This window comes from Oncorhynchus gorbuscha, linkage group LG02 (genome assembly GCF_021184085.1).
Source record: "Oncorhynchus gorbuscha isolate QuinsamMale2020 ecotype Even-year linkage group LG02, OgorEven_v1.0, whole genome shotgun sequence".
Classification (NCBI taxonomy): domain Eukaryota; kingdom Metazoa; phylum Chordata; class Actinopteri; order Salmoniformes; family Salmonidae; genus Oncorhynchus; species Oncorhynchus gorbuscha.
In genome coordinates this window covers 55,173,203-55,194,768 of record NC_060174.1, presented here as the reverse complement: position 1 = coordinate 55,194,768, position 21,566 = coordinate 55,173,203, and the positions used below count along the sequence as shown (strand labels likewise).

Here is a 21,566-nt window from a genome sequence, read left to right as displayed (position 1 = left end):
TTTCAGACACTTAATCTTAGTCCTGAATGAAAAGGCTATTTCAATAGAGATTCTCCATTGATCATGCCTTTCTTAAAATCAGTCAAGGCTAAATCCATGTCTGGGAAACTGACCCTAGAGACTCTTTTTAAATTAGTATTTTGCCAGACTGTGTTTGCTACAGTGTTACAACCATGACACAAAAGAAACATAGAAGCAACTCTTTGGGAATGCAGGTTTGCTTTTGTATTGCCAAGGCCAAATGCACCTCGATAGCCCCTGAACGCTTACTGCAGCAAAACATGATACGTTATCACAGTGATTTGATTTGGACCAGTGCTCACACGGACACAGAATACCGGCACATCTGATTTTCATTACAGACACCTCTTATAGAAATATGAACACCGGTCCTGCATTATCAGAAAGACAGACAGACATATACAAGATATAGACAGACAAAATGGTGGTTGAGGTACTGTACTCACAACTGCATGATGAGGTATAGGTGGTTGGAGCTCTCATAGATGTCCTCCAAAGCCACAATGTTCTCATGTTTTATCCTGAAGAGAGGAAACTTATTTAATTGGCTTACTGTTCTACTAACCTCTGATCATTTCAATGCACAGCACAATAAAGCACAATTTCCTCGCCAAATAGTTTTATTCGTTGCATTCATCACAACAAAGCAATGTCAGTCCCAAACAGCACCATATTCCCTATAGTGCACTACTTTTGACCAGAGACCATTTGGAACGCAGATATTTTCATGTTAAATTGCTTTGAATCATCAAGTGTTTTCAATTTTCTTTCTGTTCTCAATAGGCCATAGAAAAAATATGTGTGGGCGAAAAGTGTGTGTGTGTGTGTGTGTGTGTGTGTGTGTGTGTGTGTGTGTGTGTGTGTGTGTGTGTGTGTGTGTGTGTGTGTGTGTGTGTGTGTGTGTGTGTGTGTCTGGTGACAAGGCAGAAAATACACTTGTTGAAACCTCTACTTCAGTGTTTCACCAGCAGCAAGGAGAAATGTCTTAATCCCAAATTGCACCCTATTCCCCATATTGTGCCCTACTTTTGACCAAAGTCCATTGAGCTACATAGGGAATAGGGTGCTATTTGAGACACACAGAAAGAAAGTCCCTCTGCTCAGAGTTCTAACTAATCATAGGGTGTCCACCCACTCTGCCCATAGTGGGTAAAAAATGGACTTGGTGATGAAATATCACTTCCTTACGTTATAAAACACACTTTACCAAGACAAATATGATAATTCATGTTCTGAATCGTTCAGAGGGGTCTTTCTCGAACATTTCATAAACATATCTAAAAAAAGTCAGATTTCGTACCCTGATACATCCCATAATAAGCAACGAGCTCTGTTGATAGCAGTGCAGGTTTCTCGGAACAACTTCAGTCGATTTCATATTTTGTAGTTGTCGTCTTTCCATTTGTTTTGTGGGTCGCAAAAGGCTAAATCTGTGCGACACGAGCTGAAGTCAATGTAAAAGGCTTTGAAAATAGAAAGCTTAGTATGCGCTCAGAAATGTTAGAAAAACATGAATTTTAAATTAATTGGAAAAGTGCCTATACTACTAAAACATGAAAACACTACATGTCATGTCTCAAAATCAATATCCATCTTACCTCTAAATTGTTTAATGTCCTACAGATTCGAGAAGATATATGACAAGTTTATTTAAAATCACTCAAAATCATGGCAAAGCATATTCTGTAGGAGGGGTTAAAATGAATTTCTAATAATTTAAGGAATACCTAGGATAGGATAAAGTAAACCTTCTCACCCCCCTTAAAAGATTTAGATGCACTATTGTAAAGTGGCTGTTCCACTGGATATCATAAGGTGAATGCACCAATTTGTAAGTCGCTCTGGATAAGAGCGTCTGCTAAATGACTTAAATGTAATGTAAATGTAATTTCACAGATTTATATGAATCGGGTCATGAACATATAGACTTTGAAATTAACATTTGGTTGCTCCCTGCCTATAGGCAGAAACTCAAACAGGAAGTACCCGTGCTAAGACTATGCAACGCTGGTCTGACCAATCGGAATTCACTCTTCAAGATAGTTTTGATCACGCGGACTGGGATATGTTGCAGGTAGCCTCTGAGAACAACATTGATATGGTGACTGAGTTTATCAGGAAGTATATAGGAGATGTTGTACCCACTGTGACAATTAAAACCTACCCTAACCAAAAAACGTGGATATATGGCAGCATTCGCGAAAAAACAAAGCGCGAACCACCGCATTTAACCATGGCAAGGTGACTGGGAATATGGCCGAATACAAAACGGTGTAGTTATTCCCTCCGTAAGGCAATCAAACAGGCAAAATGTCAGTATAGAGACAAAGTAGATTCGTAATTCAACGCCTCAGATATGAGACGTATATGGCAGGGTCTACAGATAGTAACGAAAAACAAAAAGAAAAGAAGCCACATCACGGTCATTGACGTCTTGCTTCCAGACAAGTTAAACACCTTCTTCGCCCGCTGTGAGGATAACACAGTGCCACAGACGCGGCCTGCTACCAAAGACTGTGGGCTCTCCTCCTCCAAGACTGATGTGAGCAAGATATTTAAGCGTGTTAACCCTCGCAAGGCTGCCGGCCCAGACGGCATCCCTAGTCGCTTACTCAGAGCATGCGCAGACCAGCTGGCTGGAGTGTTTACAGACATATTCAATCTCTCCCTATCCCAGTCTACTGTCCCCACATGCTTCAAGATGGTCACCATTATTTCTGTACCCAAGAAAGCAAAGGTAGCTGAACTAAATTACTATTGCCCCATAGCACTCACTTCTTTCATCATGAAGTGCTTTGAGAGACTAGTCAAGGACCATATCACCTCTATCTTACCTCACACCGTAGACCCATTTCAATTTGCCCCAATAGATCCACAGATGATGCTATCACCATCACACTGCAGTGCCCTATCCCATCTCTACAAGAGGAATACCTGTACAGTAGGAATGCTGTTCATTGACAATAGCTCAGCATTCAACACCATAGTAGCCTCCAAGCTCATCATTTAGCTCGAGGCCCTGGGTAGAGGCCCTCCAGAAGGCGAGGTCAGTACAGGTTGGGACCAAGAGACTGAAAGCTGGGGCCGAGAGACTGAAAAACAGCTTCTATCTCAAGGCCATCAGACTGTTAAACAGCCATCACTAGGACAGAGGCTGCTGCCCTATATCCATAGACTTGAAATCACTGGCCACTTTAATAATGGAACTCTAGTCACTTTAATAATGTTTACATATTTTCCATTACTCATCTCATTTGTATATACTGTAACTTTATCTATGCCGCTCTGACATTGCTTGTCCAAATATTTATATATATATATATATATATATATATATCGGTCGGGCTTGATGTGGAAGAACTTGACTGGCCTGCCCAGAGCCCTGACCTCAACCTCAACGAACACCTTTGGGATTTTTTAAATTTATTTATTTATTTTACCTTTATTTAACTAGGCAAGTCAGTTAAGAACACATTCTTATTTTCAATGATGGCCTAGGAACAGTGGGTTAACTACCTGTTCAGGGGCAGAACGACAGATGTGTACCTTGTCAGCTCTGGGATTTGAACTTGCAACCTATCGGTTACTAGTCCAATGCTCTAACCACTAGGCTACCCTGCCGCCCCAATATTCTTAAATCCATTCATTTAGATTTGTGTGTATTGTTGTGAAATTGTTAGATATTACTTGTTAAATATTACTGCACTGTTGGAGCTAGAAACACAAGAATTTCCCTACACCCGCAATAACATCTGTTAAACACGTGTATGTGACCAATACAATTTGATTTGGATTTGATTTATAGGATATTCCCTCCATCGTGACACTGCTGCCCAGTTGAAGAGCTTGTGATCTCCATGCAGCACCACAACACCATTCGCCTTCAGAAAAGCACCCCTCAGCCTCAGACGATGCCCTTCTGGAGTCATGCATTCATTGTCATTATACCCCAATGTAGGCCTATTTGCCTGCTAGCTAAATAAAGCGCAGAACATGCATGATGCGCACAACTCGTCAATCCAACCTATTTGAACATCTAATTAATCCTTCATTCAGTTCAGTCAGTCAGTATGTCATTTGTTTGAGTTGCAGTAGGAACTAAAATCAAAAGAGATTAGAACAGTCTCACCAGTTTGTTAATTGAAAAACATGTGTATTCAAATGCATCTTAAGTTCTTTAGCCCGCCACTTTAATAATTCAGTGTTTAATTTAGGCATATTGTTATGCAGGTGAGTGAGGACCCAAAAGCGACTTTAACAGAAACAGAGTTTATTCAAGTCCAAACAGAAAACGACAAATCCTGAATCCATAACAGGAAATGTTTAAACGGGGAATAACAGAAATCCTCTAGTCTGTAGAGGGGAATAACAGGAGAAGCGGCCACAGACTGCAGGTCGCTTCGGGTAGGCGTAGGCCGTAGCTGACAGAGACACCTGCTCACACGCAGCATCTGATGAAGGCAAAAACACGACAGGACGGAACCAGTACACAGCGAACAGCAAACATCAAACAAGGATCCGACAAGGACAGAAGCAGAAACAGAGAGAGAAATAGGGGACAGGTGTGAAAGAGTAAACGAGGTAGTTAGGAGAATGAGGAACAGCTGGGAGCAGGAACGAAACGATAGAGAGAGGGATAGAGAGAGAGGGATAGAGAGAGAGGGAAAGAAACCTAATAAGACCAGCAGGGGGAAACGAATAGAAGAGAAAGCACAGGGACAAGACATGACAATATATGACAAAACATGACAGTACCCCCCCACTCACCGAGCGCCTCCTGGCGCACTCGAGGAGGAACCCTGGCGGCAACGGAGGAAATCATTGATCAACGAACGGTCCAGCACGTCCCGAGAAAGAACCCAACTCCTCTCCTCAGGACCGTAACGGGAAACGATGAAGAGGGAATCTAGTGCAATAACTCTTATAAAAATGAGACACGGGTAGAGAACTGTAAGCGTTAGAGCAATCAGGACCAAACAGGCCAGGAGAGTAACAACTAGGGACAGACTGAGACACAGCAAGGCTAAGACCAGAAACAGGAGAGAAGCGGTGGCTGTGGACAGACTGAGACACAGCAAGTGCAGGAACAGGACCAGGAGAGATGCGGTGGCTGGGGACAGACTGAGACACAGCAAGGGCAGGAGAGATGCGGTGGCTGGGGACAGACTGAGACCCAGCAAGGCCAGGAGCAGAAGCAGGAAGAAAGTTACCGGACTTAGTCTGCGCGCAGTCCGAACAAGCAGCCACGAAACGGCGCGTGTCACGCTCCTGAGTAGGCCACCAAAAACGCTGGCGAATAGAAGCAAGCGTACCCCGAACGCCGGGGTGGCCAGCTAACTGGGCAGAGTGAGCCCACTGAAGAACGGCCAGACGAGTAGAAACGGGAACGAAAAGAAGGTTCCTAGGACAAGCGCGCGGTGACGGAGTGTGAGTGAGTGCTTGCTTTACCTGTCTCTCAATTCCCCAGACATTCAACCCGACAACACGCCCCTCAGGGAGAATTCCCTCGGGGTCGGTAGAGGCTACAGAAGAACTGAAGAGACGGGATAAAGCATCAGGCTTGGTGTTCTTAGTGCCCGGACGATAAGAAATAACGAACTCGAAATGAGCGAAATACAGCGCCCAACGAGCCTGACGCGCATTAAGTCGTTTGGCAGAACGGATGTACTCAAGCTTCTTATGGTCAGTCCAAACGACAAAAGGAATGGTCGCCCCCTCCAACCACTGTCGCCATTCGCCTAGGGCTAAACGGATGGCGAGCAGTTCGCGGTTAGCCACATCATAGTTACGTTCCGACGGCGACAGGCGATGAGAAAAATACGCGCAAGGGTGGACCTTATCGTCAGTATGGGAGCGCTGGGACAGAATGGCTCCCACGCCCACCTCTGACGCGTCTCCCTCGACAATGAACTGTTTAGTGACGTCAGGTGTAACAAGGATAGGAGCGGATGTAAAACGCTTCTTGAGGAGATCAGTACAACAATCATACGACCGGTGAGGAGGAAGGGAGGTGGCTCTGGACCGACTGAAGACCGTGCGCAGATCATGATATTCCTCCGGCACTCCTGTCAAATCACCAGGCTCCTCCTGTGAAGAGGGAGCAGAAGAAACAGGAGGAATAGCAGACATTAAACATTTCACATGACAAGAAACGTTCCAGGAAAGGATAGAATTACTAGACCAATCAAAAGAAGGATTATGACACACTAGCCAGGGATGACCCAAAACAACAGGTGTAAAAGGTGAACGAAAAATCAAAAAGAAATGGTCTCACTATGGTTACCAGATACTGTGAGGGTTAAAGGTAGTGTTTCACATAATATACTGGGGAGAGGACTACCATCCAAGGCGAACATGACCGTGGGCTCCCCTAACTGTCTGAGAGGAATGTCATGTTCCCGAGCCCAGGCTTCGTCCATAAAACAGCCCTCCGCCCCAGAGTCTATTAATGCACTGCAGGAAGCTGCCGAACCGGTCCAGCGTAGATGGACCGGCAAGGTAGTACAGGAACTTGACGGAGAGGACAGAGTAGTAGCGCTTATCAGTAGCCCTCCGCTTACTGATGAGCTCTGGCCTTTAACTGGACATGAAATGACAAAATGACCAGCGGAACCGCAATAGAGACAGAGGCGGTTGGTGATTCTCCGTTCCCTCTCCTTAGTCGAGATGCGAATACCCCCAGCTGAATGGGCTCAACACCTGAGTCAGTGGGGAAAGATGGTAGTGTCGGGAGAGGGGGACACAGTTAACGCGAGCTCTCTTCCATGAGCTCGGTGACGAAGATCTACCCGTCGTTCTATGCGAATAGCGAGTTCAATCAAAGAATCCACGCTGGATGGAACCTCCCGGGAGAGAATCTCATCCTTAACCTTAGCGTGGAGTCCCTCCAGAAAACGAGCGAGCAACGCCTGCTCGTTCCAGTTACTGGAGGCAGCAAGAGTGCGAAACTCTATAGAGTAATCCGTTATGGATCGATTACCTTGACATAGGGAAGACAGGGACCAGGAAGCTTCTTTCCCAAAAACAGAACGATCAAAAACCCGTATCATCTCATCCTTAAAGTTCTGATACTGGTTAGTACACTCAGCCCTTGCCTCCCAGATACCCGTGCCCCACTCCCGAGCCCGTCCAGTAAGGAGAGATATGACGTAGGCGATACGAGCAATACCCCTGGAGTACGTGTGGGGCTGGAGAGAGAACACTATATCACACTGGGTAAGGAACGAGCGACATTCAGCGTGCTCCCCAGAGTAGCACGGTGGGTTATTAATTCTGGGCTCCGGAGACCCGGAAGCCCAGGAGGTAACCGGTGGATCGAGGCAGAGATTGTGAATCTCCTCCGAGAGGCCGGAGACTTGGGCGGCCAGGGTCTCAACGGCATGTCGAGCAGCAGACAATTCCTGTTCGTGTCTGCCTAGCATCGCTCCCTGGAACTCGACAGCAGAGTAGAGAGAATCCGTAGTCGCTGGGTCCATTCTTGGTCGGATCCTTCTGTTATGCAGGTGAGTGAGGACCCAAAAGCGACTTTAACAGAAACAGAGTTTATTCAAGTCCAAACAGAAAACGACAAATCCTGAATCCTTAACAGGAAATGTCCAAACGGGGAATAACAGAAATCCTCTAGTCTGTAGAGGGGAATAACAGGAGAAGCGGCCACAGACTGCAGGTCGCTTCGGGTAGGCGTAGGCCGTAGCTGACAGAGACACCTGCTCACACGCAGCATCTGATGAAGGCAAAAACACGACAGGACGGAACCAGTACACAGCGAACAGCTGTTGATGTAACAAGGATCCGACAGGGACAGAAGCAGAAACAGAGAGAGAAATAGGGACTTAATCAGAGGGCAAAATAGGGGACAGGTGTGAAAGAGTAAACGAGGTAGTTAGGAGAATGAGGAACAGCTGGGAGCAGGAACGAAACGATAGAGAGAGAGAGGGAGAGAGAGAGAGAGAGAGAGAGGGATAGAGAGAGGGATAGAGAGAGAGGGAAAGAAACCTAATAAGACCAGCAGGGGGAAACGAATAGAAGAGAAAGCACAGGGACAAGACATGACAATATATGACAAAACATGACACATATCCCCCATTTAAAAAAAAATTACCTTCAACTTGTAGGCAATTGCAATTTAGGCTATCATGTTGGGTACTGGTGTCTTGCAGAATAATTTTAGAACTCTGTGTTTTACAACTGTTTTTATTATATTGCTCGCGTTAAAAAGAGACCCTAACTCACAGGTTTCTAAATATATCCTGCAAATGTTAAACAAAATTGTTGAAGAAGCACTGTCACGACTTCTACCGAAGTCGAAGCCTCTCCTTGTTCAGGCGGTGCTCGGCGGTTGACGCCACCAGTCTTCTAGCCGCCATTGATCCATTTTTCATTTTCCATTGGTTTTGTCTTGTCTTCCTACACACCTGGTTTCAATCCCATTCATTACCTGTTGTGTATTTAACCCTCTGTTCTTGTCAGAGATTGTTTGTTATTCAGTGTTGTGTTGTTTATGTATTGGTGCGCGACGGGTCCTCGTACCCACTTTGTTTATAGTTACATTTAGTGTTTGGAGTTATGTTTCGTTTATCGTTATTAAATAACTCCATTACACTCAGTTTGATTCTCCTGCGCCTGACTTCCCTGCCACCTAAAGACACGACTCTGACAAGCACATACAGTGGTTGATGGGGAAAACAGATCTCGCATTAAGAATAGGCTATAGATGGTCTTGACCATTTCGGACCCCTCGGCTATTTCCATCAGGACAGGTTACAGCCTAGACTTAATCAATATTTTGTTTTGTCTCATTTATTGAAATGGATGTATAGCCACTGTGCGACGGGGTTGTGCAACGAAAATGGCTATAACAAACTTACATACAGAGTGGAATTAATTAATAAAACAATCAAAACGCCTAATACAAGGCCTAGAGTCCGTTCTCCCAAATACATGAAAAAGTACGATTCATTAGGTCACATGATCACCATAATAGCCCCACGCGGCTATAAAAAATAAAGTATGCAATTATATGGCCATTAACTAACACACAACAGCATGGCATATTTAAAAAACGGAATAAGCCTAAATCATATTTACTTTCTATTTTGCAGCTTGGGCGGTTATTCTAGACAAGGCTCTTCTATGTCTATCATTCTCACACAAATCATTTGCTGAAGGCCCAAGCCTATACTATGTATATGGTATAGCGTAGTTATTGAATGCACTTCTAAAACAAGCTCAAGACTTTTCATTTGCAAATTAAACCAGAAGCTACAAAGCAAGAGTTGCTTCAACTAGCTAACTTCGACTAGCTACGTTCAGTTCATGTCCTTTGCAGATGGCACATTACTGAATAAAGTTTGTCCGCACAAAAAAGATCTGTCACCGATTAAAGGGAGACATGAAGTAAGAATTGAATGTGTAAATATTCATTAATAGTTGGGTTTTGTACGTTTACAGATCTATTTTAAAAGTTTACGTTTTATGTTTCTTGCATGGCTTTTCTCACGATCCTAATAATTTACGTATAGATATTCTTACGATCCTAATAATATGTACGTTCAACCTTTTGACAGGTATTTGGCTCCATACCTACAGCTGAATTCGGAAGTTTACATACACCTTAGCCAAATACATTTAAAAACTCAGTTCTTCACAATTCCTGACATTTAATCCTAATAAAAATTCCCTGTCTTTGGCCAGTTAGGATCATCACTTTATTTTAAGAATGTGACATGTCAGAATAATAGTAGAGAAAATGATTTTTCATCTTTTATTTCTTTCATCACATTCCCAGTGGGTCAGAAGTTTACATACACTCAATTAGTATTTGGTAGCATTAAATTGTTTAACTTGGGTCAAACATTTCGGGTAGCCTTCCACAAGCTTCCCACAATAAGTTGGGTGAATTTTAGCCCATTCCTCCTGACAGAGCTGGTGTAACTGAGTCAGATTTGTAGGACTCCTTGCTCAGCACACGCCTTTTCAGTTCTGCCAACAAATTCTCTGTAGAATTGAGGTCAGGGCTTTGGTGACGGCCACTCCAATACTTTGACTTTGTTGTCCATAACCCAAGTTGCCACATTTTTGGAAGTATGCTTGGGGTCATTGTCCATTTGGAAAATCCATTTGCGACCAAGCTTTAATTTAAACTGATGTCTTGAGATGTTGCTTCAATATATCCACATAATTTTCCTTCTTCATGATGGCATCTATTTTGTGAAGTGCACCAGTCCCTCTTGCAGCAAAGCACCCCACAACATGATGCTGCCACACCCGTGCTTCACGGTTGGGATGGTGTTCTTCGGCTTGCAAGCCTCCCCATTTTTCCTCCAAACATAATGATGGTCATTATGACCAAACAGTTATATTTTTCTTTCATCAGACCAGAGGACAAAAACAAAAAGTACAATCTTTGTCTCCATGTGCAGTTGCAAACCGTAGTCTGGCGTTTTTACGGTGGTTTTGGAGCAGTGGCTTCTTCCTTGCTGAGCGGCCTTCAGGTTCTGTCGATATAGGACTCGTTTTACTGTGGATATAGATACTTTTGTACCTGTTTCATCCAGCATCTTCACAAGGTCCTTTGCTGTTGTTCTGGGATCGATTTGCACTTTTCGCACCAAAGCATGTTCATCTCTAGGAGACAGAAGGAGTCTCCTTCCTGAGCGGTATGACGGCTGCGTGGTCCCATGGTGTATATATTTGCGTACTATTGTTTATACAGGTGAATGTGGTACATTCAGGCATTTGGAGATTGCTCCCAAGGATGAACCAGACTTGTGGAAGTCTACAATTCTTTTCTGAGGTCTTGGCTGATTTCTTTTGCTTTTCCCATGATGTCAAGCAAAGAGGCACTGAGTTTGAAGGTAGGCCTTGAAATACTTCCTAAGGTACACCTCCAGGCTAATTGACATCATTTGAGTCAATCAGAGGCTTCTAAAGCCATGACATAATTTTCTGAAATTGTCCAAGCTGTTTAAAGGCACAGTCAACTTAGTGTATGTAAACTTCTGACCCACTGGAATTGTGACACAGTCTTAAGTTAAGTTAAATAATCTGTCTGTAAACAGTTGTTGGGAAAATTACTTGTGTCATGCACAAAGTAGATGTCCTAACCAACTTATAAAAACTATAGTTTGATAACAAGAAATGTGTGTAGTGGTTGAAAAACTAGTTTTAATGACTCCAACCAAAGTGTATGTAAACTTTCGACTTCAACTGTATACTATGTACCTGGTTTAGAGTAGTTAGCGAGGTAACTTTGGTCAACTCTCAAATCAAATCAAATCAAATTTTATTTGTCACATACACATGGTTAGCAGATGTTAATGCGAGTGTAGCGAAATGCTTGTGCTTCTAGTTCCGACAATGCAGTGATAACCAACAAGTAATCTAACTAACAATTCCAAAACTACTGTCTTATACACAGTGTAAGGGGATAAGGAACATGTACATAAGGATATATGAATGAGTGATGGTACAGAGCAGCATACAGTAGATGGTATCGAGTACAGTATATACATATGAGATGAGTGTGTAGACAAAGTAAACAAAGTGGCATAGTTAAAGTGGCTAGTGATACATGTGTTACATAAGGATGCAGTCGATGTTGTAGAGTACAGTATATACATATGCATATGAGATGAATAATGTAGGGTAAGTAACATTATATAAGGTAGCATTGTTTAAAGTGGCTAGTGATATATTTACATCATTTCCATCAATTCCCATTATTAAAATGGCTGGAGTTGGGTCAGTGTCAATGACAGTGTGTTGGCAGCAGCCACTCAATGTTAGTGGTGGCTATTTAACAGTCTGATGGCCTTGAGATAGAAGCTGTTTTTCAGTCTCTCGGTCCCAGCTTTGATGCACCTGTACTGACCTCGCCTTCTGGATGATAGCGGGGTGAACAGGCAGTGGTTCGGGTGGTTGATGTCCTTGATGATCTTTATGGCCTTCCTGTAACAACGGGTGGTGTAGGTGTCCTGGAGGGCAGGTAGTTTGCCCCCGGTGATGCGTTGTGCAGTCCTCACTACCCTCTGGAGAGCCTTACGGTTGAGGGCGGAGCAGTTGCCGTACCAGGCGGTGATACAGCCCGCCAGGATGCTCTCGATTGTGCATCTGTAGAAGTTTGTGAGTGCTTTTGGTGACAAGCCGAATTTCTTCAGCCTCCTGAGGTTGAATAGGCGCTGCTGCGCCTTCTTCACGACGCTGTCAGTATGAGTGGACCAATTCAGTTTGTCTGTGATGTGTATGCCGAGGAACTTAAAACTAGCTACCCTCTCCACTACTGTTCCATCGATGTGGATAGGGGGGTGTTCCCTCTGCTGTTTCCTGAAGTCCACAATCATCTCCTTAGTTTTGTTGACGTTGAGTGTGAGGTTATCTGGATAACCGAGTGGGAAAAAAGGTGCTTATGCATTGATAAACACACTAAAGGTGGCACCAACAATAAGTAACACATTAGCCTGCTGAATTAGTAAGATAACTTTTTTCTCATTTTGATGTCGGCACAAATGATAATGTGGCACCCAGCGATTGGTGTTTCAGTATTGTCTCAATGAAGAGTCCGGCGTTCGACATGCACGCGCAGTTACAAGCCTGCGAGAGTTAGTGGCAGGCGGACGAGCAATATCCACCGTCGTAATATGGATGAAGCCTGAGCTAGAATGTGAAGCTAACTGAAGCTGGCTTGCTTAAGAAAACCCTGAGTAAATCTAGCTTGCATATTGTAGTATAGCACTCTGGTGTCCAAGCAACAAGGTGTGGGTAATCAAAAACACAAAGAAAATGACGAGCCTCGTTTAGAGAGACAGGTGGGTGAATGAGGGGCAGGCGGAGCGTATGTGTGCTGGGTCATTAGATAAAGGAGCAAGAGAAACAAGCACTGGCGAGAAGAAGAGAGGAGGAGAGGATGGCAGGGTGGAAGGATGGCAACCGTAACCAAGCAACTACCTCCCCCCTTTGATCATCCCTCAGGACGCCCGGTACCTACTTCCTAAGCACGGCGATTTCATTCTCAATGCTGGTCTCTTTTCCCTTCAGTGCTTTCTTAGGGATGCACTTCACTGCAACCATCTTCCCTGTGGCCTTCTCCCTGGCCATGATCACCTCAGAGAACGCACCACTGTGGAAACAGAGGGAAAGGGAGAGATAGAGATAGAGGGGAGGGGGGAGAGGGAGAGGGGTAAGTGTTAAAATGGCGCCGGAAGAAATGGCAGCAGTTTTACGGGCGCCCAACCAATTGTGCTATTATGTGGGGGTTTTTCACGTTATTTGTAACTTATTTTGTACATAATGTTTCTGCAACCGTATCTTATGGCGAAAAAGAGCTTCTGGATATCAGGACAGAGATCACTCACCTCGTATTAGATAAATATTTTTTCTTCAACAAGCAAGAAGCACAGGACATTCTCCAAACACCCGACAGTGCCAACATCCCCGTTATTTGCAATAGGAGGAGACGCAGGTATAGAGGACACTGAGCAGGATGCCTCGTGAAGTCCCACAGGAGGCGAGTGGGAAAGCTGCCGTTACTGTCAATATTACTCGCCAACGTGCAATCATTGGACAATAGACTAGACGAGGTACGATCACGAATATCCTACCAACGGGACATCAAAAACTGTAATATTCTATGTTTCACGGAATCGTGGCTGAATGACGACATGGATATTCAGCTAGCGGGATATACGCTGCACTGGCAAGAAAGACGAAAGGGGTGGTCTGTGCATATTTGTAAACAACAGCTGGTGCACAAAATCTAAGGAAGTCTCTAGATTTTGCTCGCCTGAAGTAGAGTATATTGTGATAAATTACAGGCCACACTACCTGCCTAGAGAGTTTTCAGCTATAATTTTCGTGGCTGTTTATTTACCACCACAGACAGATTCTGGCACTAAAACCGCACTCAGTCAGCATGTACTCTGTATAAGGAAATAAGAAAACAGGAAACCACTCACCCAGAGGCGGCACTCCTAGAGGCCAGAGACTTTAATGCAGGGAAACAAATCAGTTCTACCAAATTTCTATCAACATGTTAAATGTGCAACCAGAGGGGAGAAAAAAATCTAGATCACATGTACTCCACACACAGAGACGCGTACAAAGCCCTCCCTCTACCTCCATTTGGTAAATACGACCACAACTCTCTCCTCCTGATTCCTGCTTACAAGCAAAAATTAAAGCAGGAAGCACGAGTGACACTACATCGGTCACTGGCTTTATCAATAAGTGCATCGAGGACATCGTCCCCACAGTGACTGTACGTACATACCCCAACCAGAAGCCATGGATTACAGGCAACATTCACACTGAGCTAAAGGGTAGAGTTGCCGCTTTAAAGGTGCGGGACTCTAAACCGGAAGCTTACAAGAAATCCCGCTATGCCCTCTGACCATCAAACAGGCAAAGCGTCAATACAGGTCTAAGATTGAGTCATACTACACCGGCTCCAACGCTCATTTTATGTGGCAGGGCTTGCACGAGCCTACCAGACGAGCTAAATCACTGCTATGCTCACTTCGAGGCAAGCAGCACTGAGGCATGCATTAGAGCATCAGCTGTTCCAGACGACTGTGTGATCACGCTCTCCGTAGCCAACGTGAGCAAGACCTTTAAACAGGTCAACATTCACAAGGCTGCAGGTCCAGACGGATTACCAGGACGTGTGCTCTGGGCATGTGCAGACCAACTGGCAGGTGTCTTCACTGACATTTTCAACCTGTCCCTTATTGAGTCTGTAATACCAACATGTTTCAAGCAGACCACCATAGTCCCTGTGCCCAAAAACACAAAGGCAACCTGCCTAAATGACTACAGACCCGTAGCACTCACGTCCGTAGCCATGAAGTTCTTTGAAAGGCTGGTCATGGCTCACATCAACACCATTATCCCAGAAACCCTAGACCCACTCCAATTTGCATACCGCCCAAACAGATCCACAGATGATGCAATCTCTATTGTACTCCACACTGCCCTTTCCCACCTGGACAAAAGGAACACCTAAGTGAGAATGCTATTCATTGACTACAGCTCAGCATTCAACACCATAGTGCCCTCAAAGCTCATCACTAAGCTAAGGATCCTGGGACTAAACACCTCCCTCTGCAACTGGATCCTGGACTTCCTGACGGGCCGCCCCCAGGTGTTGAGGGTAGGTAGCAACACATCTGCCATGCTGATCCTCAACATTGGAGCCCACCAGGGGTGCGTGCTCAGTCCCCTCCTGTACTCCCTGTTCACACATGACTGCATGGCCAGGCACGACTCCAACACCATCATTAAGTTTGCAGACGACACAACAGTGGTAGGCCGGATCACTGACAACGACGAGACAGCCTATAGGGAGGAGGTCAGAGACCTAGCCGGGTGATGCCAGAATTAGAACCTATCCCTCAATGTAACCAAGACTAAGGAGATGATTGTGGACTACAGGAAAAGGAGGACAGAGCACTCCCCCATTCTCATCGATGGGTCTGTAGTGGAGCAGGTTGAGAGCTTCAAGTTCCTTGGCGTCCACAACACCAACAAATTAGAATGGTTCAAACACACCAACTTGGTCGTGAAGAGAGCCTCGACAAAGCCTATTCCCCCTCAGGAAACTAAAAAGATTTGGCATCGGTCCTGAGGTCCTCAAAAGGTTCTACAGCTGCAACATTGAGAGCATCCTGACTGGTTTCATCACTGCCTGGTACGGCAATTGCTCGACCTCCGAGGGTAGTGCGTACGGCCCAGTACATCACTGGGGCTAAGCTGCCTGCCATCCAGGACCTCTACATCAGGCGGTGTCAGAGGAAGGCCCTAAAAATGGTCAAAGACTCCAGCTACCCCAGTCATAGACTGTTCTCTCTACTACCACATGGCAAGCGGTACCGGAGTGCCACGTCTAGGACAAAAAGGCTTCTCAACTCCTGAACCGGTAATCAAATGGCTACCTGGACTATTTGCAAATTGTGACTCCCCCCAACCCCCTTTTCACACTGCTGCTACTCTCTGTTTATCTTATATGCATAGTCACTTTAACCATACATCCATGTACATACTACCTCAATTGGCCCGACCAACCAGTGCTCCCGCACATTGGCTAACCGGGCTATCTGCATTGTGTCCCGCCACCCACCACCCGCCAACCCCTCTTTTACGCTACTGTTACTCTCTGTTCATCATATATGCATAGCCACTTTAACCATATCTAGATGTACATATTACCTCAATCAGCCTGACTAACCGGTGTCTGTATGTAGCCTCACTACTTTTATAGCCTTGCTATCGTTATTTTTCACTGTTGTTTTTATTTCTTTAACTTACCCATTGTTCACCTAATACATTTTCTGCACTATTTGTTAGAGCCTGTAAGTAAGCATTTCAGTGTAATGTCTACACCTGTTGTATTCGACGCACGTGACAAATAAACTTTGATTTGAGAGAGTGGGATGTCCAATTACCCTCTGGACATCCCACATCTCCTGCCAAGTCACCACACCTTAACTCCCTCTGATAATCACCATTCCTCTGGTATAAAGTAGCCTGTGTTTCCGTAGTGTTTGTTCAGTGTGTGGTGGCATGGGGTGGCCCAAGTCCTTTGTTGTGCTTCCCTCACTCTTAAGTAAGTGCCCTTTATGTGTACGGAGAATTGTACAATGCCAACTTTCTAGCCTGTATGTTTATCGCCAATCAGACCGTTTATGATGCTATACTTTCCTTAGAATACTTCCTATGTTGTCTTGTATACCCTGTTCCATAGATATTGCGAAATGCCCTTTGATTGGTTAGCGTGCAGCCTCCTATCATAATTACCTACCAGCCTTACAAGCCCTACAAGCCATGTCCTTGTGCTGTCCGTTTAAAGTTAGTTAATAAAAACCCTGCATTGATCGTGTAGCCAGCTTCCTCCATTATCTTTCCTCTCCTTCCCTCTCTGGCTTGCCCTTTCTCCCACCTATACGCACGCTTACTTTTCTATATTCCCTTTACTTTAGGTGTCATTTTCTTCTGTGTTCCCTGCTCTTTAACCACACAACAGAAATAAGTGCCTGCATGTTAGTCATTATCATACCCCTATACACACCATCCCTACACACACACACACACACACACACACACACACACACACACACACACACACACACACACACACACACACACACACACACACACACACACACACCAACCTCTGTGGAACTGCTGTTTTTAAAGCCTTGGCTCCTGTCAAGGGTCTATTATAGGGATGGACCACTGGCTGTAGGCCAGCGAGTCAATCCAACCCCACTGCCAAAACGACGGGGTCTCAACTTATTATTGAGAGTAGAATACACCAGGAGCAAATTCGAAATGTGGTTCTGCAGCAGCAGTTTATTTTATGTCAGTCACTGAGTCACTCAATTAGCCCATGTCAGCATCTTTGACCTTTTATTATTGGTTAGTCTAGCCAGCTGTCTAAACTTGTAATCATGGGCGAATTACCAATCGTGGGGCTCCCATTGATTTTGTTACTCACTAAGATACCATATTTAAAAACTGCAAGCATTCCTCTCCACCCGGTGGAGAAATGTGTGAAAAATTGCAGGAAATTCATTACAAAAACAGTTTTTTTTTCTCCGCCTCATGGAAAAATGAGTATAATTGCATCAAACCTGCTTTAAAACTGCAACATTTTCTCTATGCCCCATGGCAAAATATGTAGAATTGAGGGAAAGTAAGAAAACTTTAGCTGCCAAGTGGAGAGCTACTAAAATGTTTTGATCACAAGGTGTGGGGGGTGCACCCAAAAGGCTAGCGCTGACTCTGACTTCATGTGTGGGTATGAATGTATGTATGCAGACCTGCGAGCCACTGTGTGTGTGTGTGTGTGTGTGTGTGTGTGTGTGTGTGTGTGTGTGTGTGTGTGTGTGTGTGTGTGTGTGTGTGTGTGTGTGTGTGTGTGTGTGTGTGTGTGTGTATCGGCTCCTTTCAGCAGGCTCTAAACTCAGCTGTAGTCGGCCTGCTAAACCTCCCCTGGTCATCAAATCCATGCTAATCCTGCTCTCCTCTACACACTCCATAGATCATAGATACAGTAACACACACACAGTCACACACCCTCCAGATACACATGCACGCACACACACACACACACACACTGCACAGCAACAGGCTGGCCTCTACAACCATCCAATAACACTCCTATAACCCTCTACCATCTTCTCTCTGCTGCAGCATTGAGACTTTAGTGAGAAAGAAAATCTGACTCATACGCAGCTGCGTGAATGTAATGTGTGTGTGTGTGTGTGTGTGTGTGTGTGTGTGTGTGTGTGTGTGTGTGTGTGTGTGTGTGTGTGTGAGAAAGGTGTTCCGTGCATGTCTTTACCAGAGCATCGTATAGCTTGCGCTATGCTGCAGTCAGAATGAAAGGAACACAATGATTAAAACCACAGGAAGCTTGGAGGGGATTGTTACAATGCACCGAAGCAAGCGTTCACCACACACACGGTTAGAAGACGGTTGCTGCAGTGCATTCTACCTTCACCTCGCACAGGGTGAGCCAGCATCATTTCCTGCTGGTAACTAAGAACGCCGCAGAGACTTTTGTCTCACTGCCACTACATGACACACACACGGTACATGATACACAATAGGGGCTCCCACAATATAGGCAACTCAGTACGGGTGAAAGTAAGGACGCATATTTTCTTGAGGTTAAAAGAAAACATTTGGGCGAACACACACAGTCAGACGAGAGAGTGACTAGGTTTATTTTTTATTTTTTACATGACACCTTATGTGACTGACTCTACCCTGTTTGACTATAATCCAAGGTGTGAGCTGGAACGTAAGCGCAGCATTAATTGAGGAGAAAAGCGTCATCTAAATTTGGCTCTTGAGTAAAACTCCTTTCAATCCATTACTGGATTTAAAAATGACAGCGTGGCTCTACGAAATGGCTTTGAATAAGTGTCACAATCTAGCAGTGCTATCAGTGTGTGTATGTCATAGACTCGGTGGCTTTGACCTTGAGCGCTTTACTGCCATGAATACACTGGCTCTCTTTTGCTCTGCTTTCGTGGAATAAGTCGCTGATTAGCTCCTAGTCGGTTACCTCAACAGGTCCTTCCAGAGTGAACAGGTACTTCCCTCTGTGAGCTACACTTGCAGGATTAAGACATCTTGTCTGAGACCTGAAGACTTACGTTGGCTTCCCGGGTTAATGCCTCGGGCTTTAGCAGAGTGGCCTAACCCAGTCTTGTGACACAGGAGATCCAGTTTCAAACCACAGTGGGTCATTGTTGTTGTACGACTTGAGACCAGGCTACGATGCTGGCTAAGCTGACGAATGGATATTCCTCCTCTGTGAAACCCATTTGACAGCTGCTGTAGGCAATAAGCCTGTAACAAGACACCGAACTCATCCAGTACTCTCAGGCTCAGGGCACTCAAACATGAAAAGTGCTTGCACATCCTAAGATTCCTTTAAGCGAGTCTGCGTAGGAAATGTTTCAAATGTAACTTTAGAGAAAGAAAAAAACCTGAGATGGGTGCAGTGTGACGGTTTTTCATTTTCTCTAAAGAGCACGGGGCACTCGCATAATAAACCATTGGAAATTATGCGAATATAGAGTGAGTTTAAGTAAATGTTAAAAAGTGTGGAGTGGTGTTGGGGGTCACGGGGGCTGAGCTAGGCTAGAGTTGGTGTGTGTGTGTGTGTGTGTGTGTGTGTGTGTGTGTGTGTGTGTGTGTGTGTGTGTGTGTGTGTGTGTGTGTGTGTGTGTGTGTGCGTGCATGCCCTAGTCACGGCCTGTGCTACTGCGGTAGCTGCTGAGTCAGAGTAAATCACAGAGAATCATGTTGTGTAAGACGCATTAATGCTCCGCTTATGTCATCTATTGGATGGAAAGTCATTGCCAGCCAGGCTAGATAATCCAGATGGGGTAGAGCATGTACTGGTCTAATGGAATTACAATTCCCTTTTAGGGGTCGAGTTCATGGTCATCGTTCGGCTGCAGGACAGTCCACGGACCACAACCTTGCTCGAGTACGGTCACTAGCGTCCTTGTCCCGTCAGGACTATTCAGTGACCCAATACACAGCGTTATATGCCGACAGTCACCAAGACAAGCAACGTCTAAGGCGTATGACACGTCATGTCTCTCCAGTAGGACATTTACAAGGCGGCTGTGATTTAGTCAGGATCACAATGAGATGATAATGTTGTTATAAGCGGACATGCATGCTTATGACAGGTCTTACAGTGTATTGTAACTGAATCATAATAGCTGCAGGCTAAAGTGTTGCCAAAATTCCCTCAAAGTGATGACTACTGCCATGCTGACTAGCAGCTACGTCAATACTAGTGGCATGTCAAAGTTGGAATCCGTTGCAGTGAAACTGCCATGTCCGTTTGCGATATTACATCAACAGACATTATTTCAAGCAACGGATACTGTGGGGCGGCAGGGTAGCCTAGTGGTTAGAGCGTTGGACTAGTAACTGGAAGGTTGCAAGTTCGGATCCTCGAGCTGACAAGGTACAAATCTGCCCCTGAACAGGCAGTTAACCCACTGTTCCTAGGCCGTCATTGAAAATAAGAATTTGTTCTGAACTGACTTGCCTAGTTAAATAAAGGTTAAAAAAATAAATAATAATTCCCTTGGACAGTACTGCACGTGCGTCACAAGAACAAGAGCAGAGAATGTATTATGATTTGAACATTGCTAGATACTCATCTCCTTTTCAAAATATATTTTTTTAAATGCGCCTGGGACAACCAGTGGCACCTACATGTTGGCCTACATGCTGTTATGAGCTCTCATGAATTGAAATAGAATTGAAGCCAACACTGTAGACAGTGTTATGCCAACATTCACCAAGACAAGCAAAAGGCACCATTTCATCTTAAGACTGGCATTGTGGCATAGGCTTTCATAAGCGTGTCAATATACGACGTGAATCAGGTTATGATCACTTTAAAACAGGCATTATACATACTGTACAGCAAATTCTGTTTTGGAAAATGTATTACTCCTGAGAATAATATAACATTCTCTCATACTGATGATTACTAACAACTTCTGTCCAGTGTCTGCTACTGCATCAACACGGGACATTAGGCCTACATGTTGTTGTTATGAGCACTGGCTAGGGCCTTGGGTTGCTTTCCTGGAATGTAAGCTCTGTGCTCGGCTCGCCAGACTCTTGATTAAATGGGAGAAATAATCATTCTAATCTTTCTTTCCTGGAGGTTAGTTCGGCTGAGGCGAGAGAGAGAGAGGGCTGGCGGTCGGGCGAGAGGGATGGAGGTTGGGCGAGAGTGAGGGCAGGCGAGAGGGAGGGAGGGCGGGCGAGAGAGAGGGCGGGCAAGAGAGAGGGATCGAGAGAGAGGGAGGGAGGGCGGGCGAGAGGGAGGGCGGGCTAGAGAGAGGGAGGGTGGGTGGGCGAGAGAGAGAGGGGGAGGGCGTGCAAGAGACAGGGAGGGTGGGCGAGCAGGCGAGAGAGGGCAGAGGAGAGGAGGGTGAGGGAGGGTGAGAGAAAGGGAGGGAGGGTGGGCGAGAGAAAGGGAGGGCGGGCAAGAGGGAGGGCGA

The 21,566-nt window shown here is 45.1% G+C and overlaps 1 protein-coding gene across 3 annotated transcripts in view; it reads right to left on the bottom strand.

The window, feature by feature from the left end:
• LOC124004724 (calcium/calmodulin-dependent protein kinase type 1D-like) overlaps positions 1-21,566 on the bottom strand; it is a 59,677-nt gene that overhangs the window by 9,674 nt on the left and 28,437 nt on the right. For 2 of the 3 annotated variants that reach the window (XM_046313458.1, XM_046313450.1), the window contains exons 2-3: positions 13,007-13,138; positions 468-542 (exon numbers count right to left, since the gene is read on the bottom strand). In XM_046313458.1, coding sequence (XP_046169414.1) covers positions 468-542; positions 13,007-13,138 — 207 coding nt within the window. Of the gene's footprint in view, positions 1-467; positions 543-4,788; positions 4,824-13,006; positions 13,139-21,566 lie in introns of those variants that run through there. The other variant, XM_046313465.1, reaches the window with a different exon arrangement.